At 39.6% G+C, this 13,284-nt stretch overlaps 3 protein-coding genes across 4 annotated transcripts; 2 read left to right on the top strand and 1 right to left on the bottom strand.

The window, feature by feature from the left end:
* The first annotated feature begins 312 nt into the window (after window positions 1-312).
* Window positions 313-3,144, top strand: LOC147849338 (Exostosin family protein). The gene has a single exon (XM_087337615.1). The coding sequence runs from the start codon at window positions 614-616 to the stop codon at window positions 2,504-2,506; it is 1,893 nt and encodes a 630-aa protein (XP_087193741.1). The 5' UTR covers window positions 313-613; the 3' UTR covers window positions 2,507-3,144.
* Window positions 3,145-3,585: 441 nt separating this feature from the next.
* Window positions 3,586-7,008, bottom strand: LOC147849337 (uncharacterized). Of its 2 annotated transcripts, none has more exons than XM_087337616.1 (6): window positions 6,628-7,008; window positions 5,411-5,956; window positions 5,167-5,252; window positions 4,661-4,986; window positions 4,489-4,560; window positions 3,586-4,366 (listed from the first exon to the last, which is right to left on the bottom strand). In XM_087337616.1, exons 1-6 carry the CDS (start codon window positions 6,950-6,952, stop codon window positions 4,114-4,116), a joined length of 1,608 nt encoding a protein of 535 aa, XP_087193742.1. In that variant the 5' UTR covers window positions 6,953-7,008; the 3' UTR covers window positions 3,586-4,113. The 2 variants fall into 2 exon arrangements, with proteins under 2 accessions (XP_087193742.1, XP_087193743.1); XM_087337617.1 differs by having other exon boundaries at window positions 4,661-4,971.
* Window positions 7,009-8,655: 1,647 nt separating this feature from the next.
* ATP5 (delta subunit of Mt ATP synthase) lies at window positions 8,656-12,293 on the top strand. Its single transcript, XM_087337622.1, has 6 exons — window positions 8,656-8,854; window positions 9,459-9,518; window positions 9,907-10,150; window positions 10,847-10,959; window positions 11,229-11,315; window positions 11,837-12,293. The coding sequence occupies exons 1-6, from the start codon at window positions 8,747-8,749 to the stop codon at window positions 11,960-11,962; spliced, it is 738 nt and encodes a 245-aa protein (XP_087193748.1). The 5' UTR covers window positions 8,656-8,746; the 3' UTR covers window positions 11,963-12,293.
* The last annotated feature ends 991 nt before the right edge of the window (window positions 12,294-13,284 follow it).

Below are 13,284 nucleotides of genomic sequence, written 5' to 3'. Positions count from 1 at the left end.
CATCGTCGTCACACTAACATACACAAGAAGAGTGTGGACCCTTCCTTCCCTCGCCCCAAAAGTAAAACAAACAGTCTTTTTTGAATTTGTTGGTTGGTTTTCATTGATCGGGCCGCTTCCCTGGGGGGCCATATTTGTAATTTAAATCTTTTGTAACTACATATGTTATGTTGGCCTGGTCAATAGTTCAATTCCTACTTGGCCTCTTTCTTTATCATCATCGTTCATAACAAAAATAATATATATATATATATATATACATAATACCATCCAGCACAGGAAAAAAAATCCCCCCCCCCCCCCACACACACATATAACCAACTTTTGCTTTGATCTTTCTTCGGTTAAGCTTCTACCATTTCATTCTCTCTGTCTCTGTGTCTGGAAGCAATCGCATCATCGAGACAGATTACTCCCTCTAATTACTCCCCTGTCTCTGGAAGCAATCGCATCATTGAAACAGATTACTCCCTTTAATTACTCCCCTGCTCATCTCTTATTCAGTTGTCGTCGATTAGCATTCATTTTACTAGGCACGTCTACATTCATGACATTCACAGCCTAATTTTTGGAAGCCAGACAACGGAAATCGATTCATTGGTTCCAAATCGTTATGAGGCTGATGCAGCGCCCTGGTAGCCTAATCAATGCTAATCACATCAAGCAATCGATCCATCACAACCTACTGTTCAGAGCTCAGCCGTTACATACTTATTGGAGGCGGTTAATTCTTCTGCTCTGCGGCACCACGCTAATTGCAGCCGTCATTCATCATAGCGAGACAATCACATCGACCTACTTCAATCATCATCACCGAGAGGATTCAGCCACGAGTAAAGGAAACAATGATAATCACTTCCTGAATCAAGAACTCCTCACAACTAATGGTCTGCACAGTGGAGGAATGAGATTGCATAGCACTGCTGCTGCTACTGCAGAAAACAATAGCATAATCAATCATCCCAAACACGAGATTAGTACTCGTGGTGAGGATGGATATTCAGAGAGTAAGAATCCCCGGACTACAATTTCCCGGAAGAAGAGTATTGGTATGAAGCGATCGAAGCCTCCTGCTGCTGCTCACGATGATGATGATGATGATGATGATGATGATGATGCGGCGGCCGTGCAGGCAGCACCATTGGATTCTTGGCCGGGGGGTTGCGATGGTAAGCGGGTGTTCATGTACAACCTCCCGCCCAAGTTCAACACGGCTATCCTTGGCGAGTGCAATCGGAAAATGGTTGGGTGGCTGGATTTTTGCCGGCACACCCAGCACCAGGGGTTCGGCCAACAGATAACAGACCCCGGATGGGCGGACTGGTATGAAACCGACCCCTACATGTTGGAACTCATCTTCCACCACAAGATGAAGGCTTACCCGTGCCTCGTGGCCCACCCTAGTGCCGCCGACGCCTTCTTCCTGCCCTACTACAGCGGCCTCGATGCCCTCCGCTACCTGTACGGCAATAACATCTCTCAAAGCGCCGACCAAGGCCTCTCTCTCCTGCGTTGGCTCCGGCAGCATGGCCACAAAAGCAAAAGCAAAAGCAAAAGCAAAAGCAGCAGCTCCAGCTCTAGCTCTATTCATGATCGCATGGGAGACGTGGCGCCGGATTTCTACTGGCGGCGCAAGGGCGGCCACGACCACTTCATGGTGATGGGCAGGACATCGTGGGATTTCACGGCGCCCTTAGATGGCGATGGCAGAGGGTGGGGAACCAGCCTGGCCAGCCTGCCGCAGATGGAGAACGTGACAGCGCTCTTCTTGGAGAGGCGGCCCTGGAGATGGGCGGAACAGGCGGTCCCCTACCCCACGGCCTTCCATCCGCGCTCTGCTTCTAGCCTTGAGGCGTGGCAAAGGCGCGTCCTGGACGCCCACCGAACCTTCCTCTCCGCGTTTGTTGGTGCCCGCCGCTCCAGTGCGAAGCCGGGGGACCTCGCCAGTATCCGCCAGGCGGCTCTCCAGCAGTGCCTGTCTGCGGCAGGTAACAGCAGCAGCAGCAGCAGCTCCTCCTCCTCCTCCTCCTCCTGCACACTCATCGATTGCTCCAAAATCAAGTGCGCTCACAACCCCATAGTGATCGCGGAACAGCTGCTCCATGCGGACTTCTGCCTCCAGCCGCCCGGCGACACGTCCACCCGGCGTTCCACCTTCGACGGGATGCTGTCCGGCTGCATCCCTGTTTTCTTTCACACCGACTCCGCCTACTCACAGTATACTTGGCATCTTCCCCCACCCCCCCAACCCACCCCTGAAGGTGTCCATCCCAAGGCTTACTCCGTCTTTATTGGGGTGGACGACATCGGCCGGACTCACGACATTTTGGCCAGCATCCCCAGGACACGGGTCATTGAAATGCGTTCCTTCATTGTCCATCACCTCCTCCCAGATATCATCTACGCGGACCCCACCGCCCCAGACCTCCGGGACGCGTTCCAAATTAGCGTGGAAAGCATGCTTTCTAGAGCTGCCCAAGCTCCCTCCCTTTCTCTAGTCTCGTAAAAAAAAAAACCCCAAAAACATCCCTCTGTTCAGTTCAAGCCAGCACGAAAGTATGATGAGGCTTTGACTGATTTGTTGTTCCTAGTCTTGCCTAACATTATTTCATTTATTCGTTCTAATCCTGTAAATTCTGAATAATGAATGACCAAAACCATAAAGCATAGCTTCTTTTGCACAAAAAGTATGATGTTTTTGATAGATAGATTTGTTGTTCCTACTCTTGCCTAACACTATTTCATTTATTTGCTCAAATGCTGCAAATTTTGAATAAGAATCACAAGTTCGTTTAGAACCATAAGCTTCTTCTGTGCTCTTTCATTATGTGCAAAAAAAACACCAGACAACAAGGTCCATTCAAGCTCGTAGGGGCATCTATTTTGCAACGAAGGTAGTGAGATTTGAGGATGAATTGGCGGGCTGATAAGCAAAAGGATGGCTTCACATTAGGGTGGTATTCCATCTATTCAGAAACACAGAGATCCACTCATATATTAGCCACAAGAAAATATAAACGATGTGGACTGCTCAAAACACAATCATCCAGTTGTATAATTTCCAACCATGTACAGAAAACATTCATATCTTGACTTTGACATGGTCATACTTTTTCCTCCTAGAATTTTATATGACATTTCACTTGTTAGCCTTCAGCCTTCCTAGTTTGATTGTTGTGCAAAGAGTGGTTTGAAAAGAAGTCCTCGTCTGTCTTGATAGCATAGCATATGCGTCATGTCAATGAAAAAAAACCAAAGAGAAAATTATTTTCTCCCTTAAAAAAACACATGGATTATGGCATTGAATGTATACAAAATAAAAAACCCTTATTTCCAATTCCCACATAAAAGAGCTATTCACCCAATGAACAAGTAGCCCATCATCCATAAAAGATTTCAAAGTTCAGTAGATAGTCCCGATCAAATAAATGGATGTCCACCAATGCCTTAAGGCCAACTTATTCAACCCACCGATATTGACTCTCGATAGGCCAGACTTAAATAACAAATCATATCTTATAAGCAGGCCACATCACTTAAGCATAACAGGTTTTCTATTCACCCAAAAAAGCATTATACATAAGCCCACAGTATTTCCCCTATACTATACTTAACACAAATGGAAAACCAATGCCTCCAAATTTTTTGTGCACCCCCAATTCATAAGGCAAGCAATACAGGGGTTCTTCAACAAAAAGAACAGCAGCCAATTCTTTCTTCATTCACATCACTGAGGTTTTTTATGCTTTTCACCATTGTATGCATTTTACTTTTATATGATTGTTTGGTTAGACTTAAAGAATATGTCCAAGTATTAGTAAACTCAACCTCCTTGCTGTTTCAAATAGCTGCGTATTAACATCCAAGTATCTCAATCCACTACTGAGAAAAGCTATCATTATCTCCTTACTCCAACTCAGATTCATTTTACACACTTTCATTTCCTGTTTTTCCCAAGGCATTTTTTGCATATACTGACCGAAATCTAATGTGAGGCTTATTGATGAAAACCGAAACTAAGGTCAAACGATAGCTTTGGGAACCCTAAACAACAGCATTTGAACTGTGGTTTTGAGAATTAAGTAAGATTAGGGTTTGGGCAGATATATGCATTTATGACCTTGAGTAATGAGACCGCCCACCACGTAGAGCAGTTCCCAGAGCAGGAAAATCAGCATCCGATGAAAAACCAGCTACATTGGAAATCCGGGTCGTTCTCTCTGATTCATTCTCAATATATGGAGCCGAATAATTATGGGGGCTTCTTTTATCCATTTTCGGCTCTATTACTGAAAGTAATTCTGGATCAGGCCTGAAACTGTGGGGTACTTTAGCCGGATCCATCTTTCTGAATGTGATCGAAATCCTGCTTTGCAAGGATAATATCTTGACATCATCATCATAGTAGATCAAACACAACATTCTTTCACATACATAGCACAGTTAGAGCAGGGAAAAACAAGTGAAAATGTGTGAAAAAATAATTACCTCTTTGTAGGAACAGCTGGAATTGCGTGCTTAGCTACATCAGCTCCATTTCCATTTAGTATAAAGACAGATCTGCAATAAAAAATAATTGAGAGGATGGTTGCATGAGATATAATCACCAAAATATAAGGTGCCAATCAAACCTAACAACAAACGAGCTCAATGTCCTTACCCAGTAGGTAACGGAATAGAGATTGATCCTTGGAAGTCACCAGGACCAACAATTTTTAGATTGCTTCCGAAAACAATATTACACTCGCTTACTAGTGAAAGCGTGCAGAAAGGACGAAGAAAATCATGGTGGTCGATATGCGGTGGTATGCAATCACCCTCGTCATAGATGTTTACGATGCAACTGTCAGGTATACAGCTGGAGGGAAGAACATGCCACCTCACTAACCGCTTTATTACCATCCGTAACTGTTCTGGTATCTCATCCACTTCCTCGTCTCTGATGATGCCTGGTGGATTACCATCTTTATCCTGCAAATAAGATGACTTCAAAGAGTGGTTTGACCCAAAGACTAGTAGAGTATTGTACGAGATGCTTTGTCCAAGTTGAAGTAAACAATTGCATATCATCAAAAATGTGGTTTGTTCACAAATTAATAAAATAGGGGTTCCAAAATATACTTCCTCCAAGTCAAAATGAATGATTTCATATAATGTCATACACACCACTGCATAGTTGTAGCAGCATCCAAACTGAATGGTTACCCGACCCTTTCCACGCATCCACTTTCTCGGCTCTGAATATGTGCGTCCTATATCAAAAGGAAGAAATATATGGGTCAGATTACATAATGGTATTGGAGGTGTCCAATGAGAACTCCCAATAACCAGTCCAGAATGTTCAACTCTTCTTAGTAGGATCCAATTGGGTTCAATGATACAAAAAATGGCAAAATTAATAAGAACTTACGACGAAGTTTCTCGTTCCTTCCCAGTTCTTGGAGTCGATAGATAAACTTGACCAATTCCCGTTGCTCTAGTTCATCCAATACGCCCCTATGTAGTTCGAGACCCTCCAAAATATTGATGTTTCTTCCATGAATTCTTTCCATGACACAGTAATCTTTCTTGCGTGCGACTTTCTGCATCCGAGCAATATCCGCACTGTCAAGTGATCTAGCTGTTACAACTTCAGGCTTTTCAATAATTTTGGAATTTTTAGCCATGCTCCATGTCCTAGGATGGGGACTATTCCCAATGGCATTCAAGGCCATCTTTATGATGAGATCAGTCTTGCCATCATCCTCGTGCTGAGATACCATTACCTTTCTATCCTGCTGTTCCTCTGAGTCTACATCAGGTTTCATGCCTATCTCCAGCTGAAAAGAGGTGTTTTGTAGATCATCACAAGTGCCAGGAGAGGCAAATGATGTAAGATTATCCTCTGTTTCTTCTACTACCACAGGAGTGCTTGTGTTGTGGTTCCTATTGGATTCCACCGGAAGTGTGACTTTACCTGTAAATAACACATAATAATAAGCTCATGCTCTCTTACAATGAAAAGAACACATGTTCAAAGACACCCAAACAACCATGTTGACGCTAACAAAGTAATCTCAATTTCAAAATATGCCGATGAAAGAATTTGCTTCTAACATCCTCAAGTCATATTTGACAGAACCTAAATAGCAATGAAACAAGAACGCTCACATATTTAGAAGAAGAAGCTGTTTGAACTTTCGCCTCAAATTAAATTGAGATTGTTTGAATAATAGCTCCATCAAACAAAAACTCAACCAAGCTCGTCAAACAAAACAATCAATATAATAGCCCTAAATCTCAGGTAATTTTGGCAATGATTCAACCAGTCACTTTGAGCAGCGCCAGAAATTATTATGGCAATAATCCAACCAAAATTTTAAGAACAAAGAAAAGATCCCTAAATCTTGACTATTCGTTGAAACAATTAAACCATCTGTTACAACAACCTAAATATTCAGTAAATCCGACCACATTCCAACCAAATTCTTCAAAAATATCAGGCAAAAAACCTTTTCCCGTATGTAACAGAATTTTCTTTCCCTCTCTGACAATTCCAAAAAAAGATTGACCAGTGTACATTTCCAATAGTCATTTCAAAAAAATCCAAACCACAGTCATTTCCTCTGACAAATCCAAAGCACTTACCATTGGAAGAGGCCATAGTGATAAGACGGGAATTGAGAGATGCAGAGCAACATTCACAGAGGTCTCGAGAAAGTGATGACCAAGCTCTCGACAGAAGAATCGCCGCAGCTTTTCTGATCATTTCTTCCTCGTTTTCTTTTTCTTCTTCCTTCTTGAGGCCAGCGACATGGGGGCCCTCCTTCTGTTTCCACGGACGACCTTTGGAACGGTTTCGATAATATTGTGGCGATGGATCAGGTTCAAAGCTAGAGTTAGCTCTGGGATCAGGGTTAGGGTTAGGGTTAGGGTGTGCATAGACTCTGTGTTTGCGCAGAAGTTCCGCCATAGATGGATTCTCTGCTCTCTGGTTTTCTACCCGTCTTGTAAATTTGCTTGCTTGTTTGTTTATTTCCAAATAAATCCCCCGAAACAATTGACGCTTAAAGGAAAACGTATTTATTTACCAAAATGCCCTCTCTCCGCACCAAAAATAAATTACTGAAATGCCCTTCGTACCAAAAGCTTGATTACAATTTACCATCACTTTCACGACGGTAATTTCTACCTCTTCGCTTGCACCTGATTCAATCTTTCCATTTCTTCATCTACCCTATCAAGTTTGATGTCCACTAAATACTCCTTCCCTTTGTCTTTGTATTTCTCAATCTATAACCCTACTCTTTTGTTATCTAATTCTTAATGCAACCCTTATCTTGGTTGATCCATCTTGTTGTGAGATATCATGGCTTCAGTGGAGGCAAGGCCATTTGAACCCTTGAGCTAGAGGGATGATGCAATTAGTTCTTATGTTAAGTGTGACCGAACCAAATCAAGAAGGGAATTTTATCCCTAGCCATCCATCCAAACCCTTCCTTTCCATAAATTTGTTTTTTATATTACTTTTGCTAGATTTACAATTAAATATCAATATCTCAGATGACCGTGTAGGATGCATGCATCTTGTATAGAAAGAACAACCCAAGATGCTAGATCAAGATGAATGGTGAAGACCAAAGTTATGGTGGCATGTAACACTTGGGAAACAAAGAAGCAAACTCAAAATGGGTGGTCAAAAGGTGTCGGAGAAGTTCTAAGACCCTCTCATTTACATTTCACACAAGTTCATCAATGACATGACATCTCTATCTCTTATGATGTACCTTGAAAAGTGAAAAAAAGTGTGCATGCTCAAATCCATGTGTATCATGCTATGGTATATCATAGTAGAAAATACAAATCATGTTTAGGATTTTGATGATGTTGTTGGAGAAACAATTGATATAAAATGTGCATATTGAACAATGGACTTTGTTGACCCTTCATACTAAGCTATATATGCATGCTTTGAAAGAAATGGTTTGAGATTCATCTATGATGCACATTAGGATTGTTTTTGTGGGAAAAGACTCATGATGCATTGATGGGCTTGAAATTGATTCTCTCTCTTTGGCTATTCGCTCAGTGGTTTACACTGTAGCATCAAAATCATGAATTTGAGAGAATCCATGTTTGGTCCTTGCCATGGGTTACGTCTTGTCTCATAGATCGTAATCAGTCTCCTCAAGACATTAAAAATACATCTATCTATCTATTAGTCGGCAAACTCATCCATATTCGATGTCATTGCATGCTATATCTTTCTCTTGCAATCCTTCTTCTTGAGCGACTCTCTCTCTCTCTCTCTCTCTCTCTCTCTTATCATAATTACCTTTCCCCTAGTGGTAAGTTGTTACACTACTAGCCCTAGGCTCAAGTCTCAAATTTCTAACCTCTCTATTATGTACTTCATACACATCCTCTTAATTTACTAGGTGCCACTATAGAATGGAGGGGTTGAAACACATGACCTCTTGGTCTCCATTGGGCAACCTTACCAACTAAGCTACATCCATCTCGATTGACCCTCCTTCCCTTTCTCTCTCACACACACATTTATACATAGCTCCTCCTAAAGCATCACTTTCTTTTGTCTATTTAACAATAGTACATGTATGTATAATGTATATATTATGTACATAATGTGAAACCATAACATATAGCAAAACAATGCATGATGCCCCTCCTCTGTCTGTAACTCAATCGCTCCGAACTTCATTACCCTAAATTTGCCTGTCTTCCTTCTCCCCTCTCTCACTGAGCGATGGCTCTTCGTCGAGGTTTGCTTCGCCTGGCATCTTCTTCTTCTGCTTCTACTTCTCGTGCATTTCAGCGTAGCGATGGACTCCTTCGATCTACAGTTGTATCCCAGGTTTGCAATAGAAGAAGAAAGACGAAAGCAACTGTTGTTTGTTTCGTAGATCCCCCTTTTTTCTCTGCTTCTACAATTTGTTTGTTTTATTTTGTTCGAAGATAAAGAGAAACTGGTGTACAGACGATGGAAAAATCCGTTTCCTTCTTCATGTGCACTATTATGTTGTTGCCAAGAAAGAAAAATGCTGAGCTTGTGAATTAAACAAATCGTGTTGAACTCTCTCTCTATATCTGCATGGCCATGTACCTGAAAAATGTATTCTTGTTTTTCTTTCGCAATTTTTGGCATTGAAGAATTCATGAAATGATTGTTTCTCTCTCAAATGTACAATCGATGGTGTACATAATCACAATATAGGGAAATCTGTCATAAACTTCAACTTTGAGTATCTGTTTCAACGACGAAACGTTAATATTGCATGCGTGAGTTGTGAATATATAGTTTCTATGTAATGTTGCTACTTTCTTAAACTTATTTCTTTCTGAATCTCTTATATAATGCACGATAAAAAGTCGTGAACTTGATATATAATGAGTACATTGGTCTAGTGACACACACACACACACACACATCACACAATCGATTTGATATTCCTCTACAGATTCGAGACTTCAGCGCTAGTGCTGGGGAACCACCAAAGCCAAAGGAAGCACCAGTGAAGGTTAGTTTCTTACCGTTTTCTAGGTCAGATAATATTTCTGTGTAGATTTGATTGATTTGTGTAGCTCACAACAACTTGCATGCTTATTCTCAAAATATGTGCTCTGTTTTTTATCGTTGATATCACCTATCACGAGCATTCTTTTTGTAAAATAGTTTTTCTTCAGATACCTTGAATTGCTAGCACCATGCTTGGGTTGTTTTCAATGTAGACATGTAGCATCAAATAGTTATAATTTTATTGGTATCACCTATGAACCTTTAAATAGGATGGTACTCCTTATTGTTAATGTGAAGAATTTCTATGGATACCTCAATCTTTAGCATCTAACAAAAATGATTGTTGCGTCGAATAGTCGTATCATCTTACTGGATAATTTTGAATTTAGATTCCAGTTACAGTTCATGGTGTGGCGGGGAAGTATGCTGCATCATTGTATGTCACAGCTGTCCGAGCAAATGCTTTGGAACCAATATATGAGGAATTGACTGAACTTTTGAAAGCATCTGAAAAGAGTCCAACCTTCCTGGAGTTTTTGAAGGACATGTCAGTCTCCAACAAAAATAAGGTTAAGGCTGTACAAAGCTTGCTGGGAGAGTTGGGATTTTCTGATATTACAACAAACTTTTTGGGTAACATTCTTTCTTTTTATATTGTAATCATAAGTCTCAATTCTGCAATTCTGGTATCAATGTTGTGTGGCAGTGTGATTTGTTTCTCGTGCCTTCTATGTTTTTCTTCCCATCCATCAGTTTTTTCATAGATGTAGATTGTACTCTCCTTACTTCAGTATACTGGAATAGTCTTTGTTTTCTATAAGGATTTTAGTAGATTAGATTGAATGCTAAGACTTCTAGGAAAGATTTTACAATAGAATTTTAATTGGTGGAGCTGTTACATGTATCCAGAAAGTTCAAGTAAAACATCAATATATTAAGGCGTGCATTCTTTGTTACATTCTTTTTTTTATCAACTGACATGTTTTGAGACACAATGCCTAATTGCAAGGGCTTCACTATGAGAAACCCATGCTGGGTTTATTATTTTTCTTCTCGAAGATCTCCTGTTTTTCTTGTTAAATTGTAGTTTTATGGGGGGATCTTGCCCAATATTGAGTGAGGATGATATGTTATCTCTATTTCTAAAATTGAAATAATAGCACTATTTCTCTCTTGCTTAAATAGCAGCAAGTTAACCTAGTTCATGAGATTCAGGTCTTTATACTAATTAGTCATGTCAATCCTGACCATCACAGGCATGCTTTAAAGATAATGTCTATTCTCATGGCCGTGTATTCAAAATTTTGAAACTCTTCTGTTAACTTTCAGCTTTGCTAGCTGAAAATGGAAGACTCCATGGTTTTCAAGAAATAATGGGTGCACTATCAGAGCTTGTTTTGGCATACAGGAAACAAGTGAAAGCAACTGTTACATCTGTTGTTGTGAGTATCCAACTGCATATTTTATTAACATAATCATTCTGGTTTCGTGGAGACAGTCAGGGATTATTTCAATGGTTGGCTTTGTGTCAATCCGGATAATTTATGATCCTTATAATTCAGGGAATAGGTCTTCCATGAGACGTGCATGGTTATATATAATTACTTTGACATTATTTGATATATTTTATTCTCAATGATTTATATGCAACTGAGATTTGTTAGCAAATAAGCTGAATACTACCATTTATTGAGTGGAATGCAATTGCCAGGAATTGAAACCTAAAGAAATGGAAGAGTTGAAAAAGTCTCTCCGAAGATTTGTTGAAGAGGATCAAACTATTCTGCTGGACCAGAAGGTTGGGATTTTCCTCAGATCACATTGTTTTATTGTGCATGCATTATGTTTGTTCAATTAAATTGTGTGTTAATTTGTTGGTTTGGGGTATCACAATATTTTGCTGGACCTGAGGGTCTTGCTTCTCCATCAATTATGTTGTTTTATTGTAAAATCTTATGCATTTAAATCAAGTAGTATGTTAATTTGCTGTCTTGGGGTTAAGAAGTTTGTCCTTTTGAATCCGCACGAAATCAACACCAGCCTTCAGTAAGACATGTTGGTCATAATATCAAAGAATGGCATTATTTTGAGACAGTTTATAAAGCTGGACCCTTGTGTTTAAGCTGTATACATAGGTGTATGTACATGCTACCCCTTGCAAAACCCAACTCCTAACTCTCAACACGTTTAGAGAACTGTTTTCAAGTTATTGTTTGTTTGTATATGTGCTTCTTCTCAGTTAAAAGATTAACCTTGCTTTCAAGACATTTTCAGCCTTTAACTAAGGGCAATGCAGTGCTTAATACATTGTTATTGTAGGTTGATAGACGCATTATGGGAGGCTTGGTGGTGGATATTGGTGAGAAACATATCGATCTTTCCATTGCGACAAAACTGAGAGATATGGAGAGAATTCTACGTGAGCCATTACCACCACTGGCGTAATTTGTTCAACTTGATTCAGAGTGTTGATTCCTCTTTTTCTTCAAACTTTAGACAAAGTAGTACACAATAAAAAAAGTGCTTGAACTGAAATAAAAGCTCTTCCTGGAATATGCTGTGTTTTTCTTCTGCAATTGCTTATGGAAATTTATATGAACAATAGTTATCACAGCATGCATTATGCATGGTTGCTATGTCTCACTGGGAAAACTGTTCCCATAGGTTGCCAACTATATTGATGGGGTTGCATGATTTTTATTATCTATTTTTACAGCGCTTTTTTGGTGAATAGCGTGTATGCTTTCTGTAATTATATGTATTAAAAATTGTTTCAGATGATGTTTATTGCCAATATTGATGAGTTTTGGAGAATATGTAAATAACCAATTTGTATATTTTTGGGCCAATGAATGATAACACATTTCCTTTTCAATAATATACTAATATATACATGAGGGGCATAAATTATAACGTATTGTGATGATACAGAAGTGGACAGGAACTCATGAGTCCATCTCTTCACTTTTAAGGTGAAAAACTATCCTGTAAAGTGATTAGATTCAGGAAAGCCAAAATTGAATACGGTTACTTTTGAGCAACAGATTAAGCAGCAGTGAAAATATATGCAATTTGATAGGTTCTAGAATTGTGTTGTAATTTGAAACACAATGGAATTATGACATGGGTCAACCAATCTAAATGATCTGATGTTACATAACACATTCGTAAGTTAAACAACTATTTTACAACTATTTTTGTTTCTTATACAATGTTGATGTTGACATGCCTTATATAATGTAGGTGCAGTAAGTATTAGGGGTATCCCACTTAAAGCATTCATTCTTTATTGTGATAGATTCAAAGTACATGAACTCATCTCTCAATTTACCAAACATGAACAACCAAAATTGGAACTTCTAATACAAGAACTTATCTCCCTATTTACTAGCAAATTATTTGATTAATTGACGAGTGTATAATTGGTCGAAAGATTACATGTCTAAGATATATCAAGTTTTTATGCATTGTTACGAAATGCCAAGTTGTCATGTGTTTACCTAGTGTCATAGATGAAGAAATTTTTTTGGGGGACTATGGCATGATGTTTGATGGTAAGCATGGAATTGAAGGGAGTATTGAGGATGTACAAAGATGGGAATCCTATTTATGAAGATAATATTTGCATGATGAAAGATTGCAAAAAGAGAAAGATTAGTTGGAGGCAATGTTGCCTATATGTTACACTACCAAATGTAATATGATGTGGTGCGACTGTTTGGATATGGGATGCCAATTTCATATTCCATTTCAATGTGACAACATTG

Source organism: Azolla caroliniana, unplaced genomic scaffold, assembly GCF_043228905.1.
Source record: "Azolla caroliniana isolate FFs.n. ecotype wild unplaced genomic scaffold, voAzoCaro1.0.p SCAF_77, whole genome shotgun sequence".
Classification (NCBI taxonomy): domain Eukaryota; kingdom Viridiplantae; phylum Streptophyta; class Polypodiopsida; order Salviniales; family Salviniaceae; genus Azolla; species Azolla caroliniana.
The sequence above is the reverse complement of the archived record's forward strand: the minus strand, read 5'-3'. Positions and strand labels throughout refer to the sequence as shown.

Coding starts and splice junctions, on each gene's coding strand:
- LOC147849337 (XM_087337616.1), bottom strand. CDS start 6,952: ATGGCGGAACTTCTGCGCAAACACAGAGTCTATGCACACCCTAACCCT. Junction 5,957..6,627: donor CACTATGGCCTCTTCCAATG/GTAAGTGCTTTG, acceptor TGTTATTTACAG/GTAAAGTCACACTTCCGGTG. Junction 4,561..4,660: donor TCTATTCCGTTACCTACTGG/GTAAGGACATTG, acceptor TTTTTATTGCAG/ATCTGTCTTTATACTAAATG.
- LOC147849338 (XM_087337615.1), top strand. CDS start 614: ATGAGGCTGATGCAGCGCCCTGGTAGCCTAATCAATGCTAATCACATC.
- ATP5 (XM_087337622.1), top strand. CDS start 8,747: ATGGCTCTTCGTCGAGGTTTGCTTCGCCTGGCATCTTCTTCTTCTGCT. Junction 8,855..9,458: donor GATCTACAGTTGTATCCCAG/GTTTGCAATAGA, acceptor ATTCCTCTACAG/ATTCGAGACTTCAGCGCTAG. Junction 9,519..9,906: donor CAAAGGAAGCACCAGTGAAG/GTTAGTTTCTTA, acceptor TTTTGAATTTAG/ATTCCAGTTACAGTTCATGG.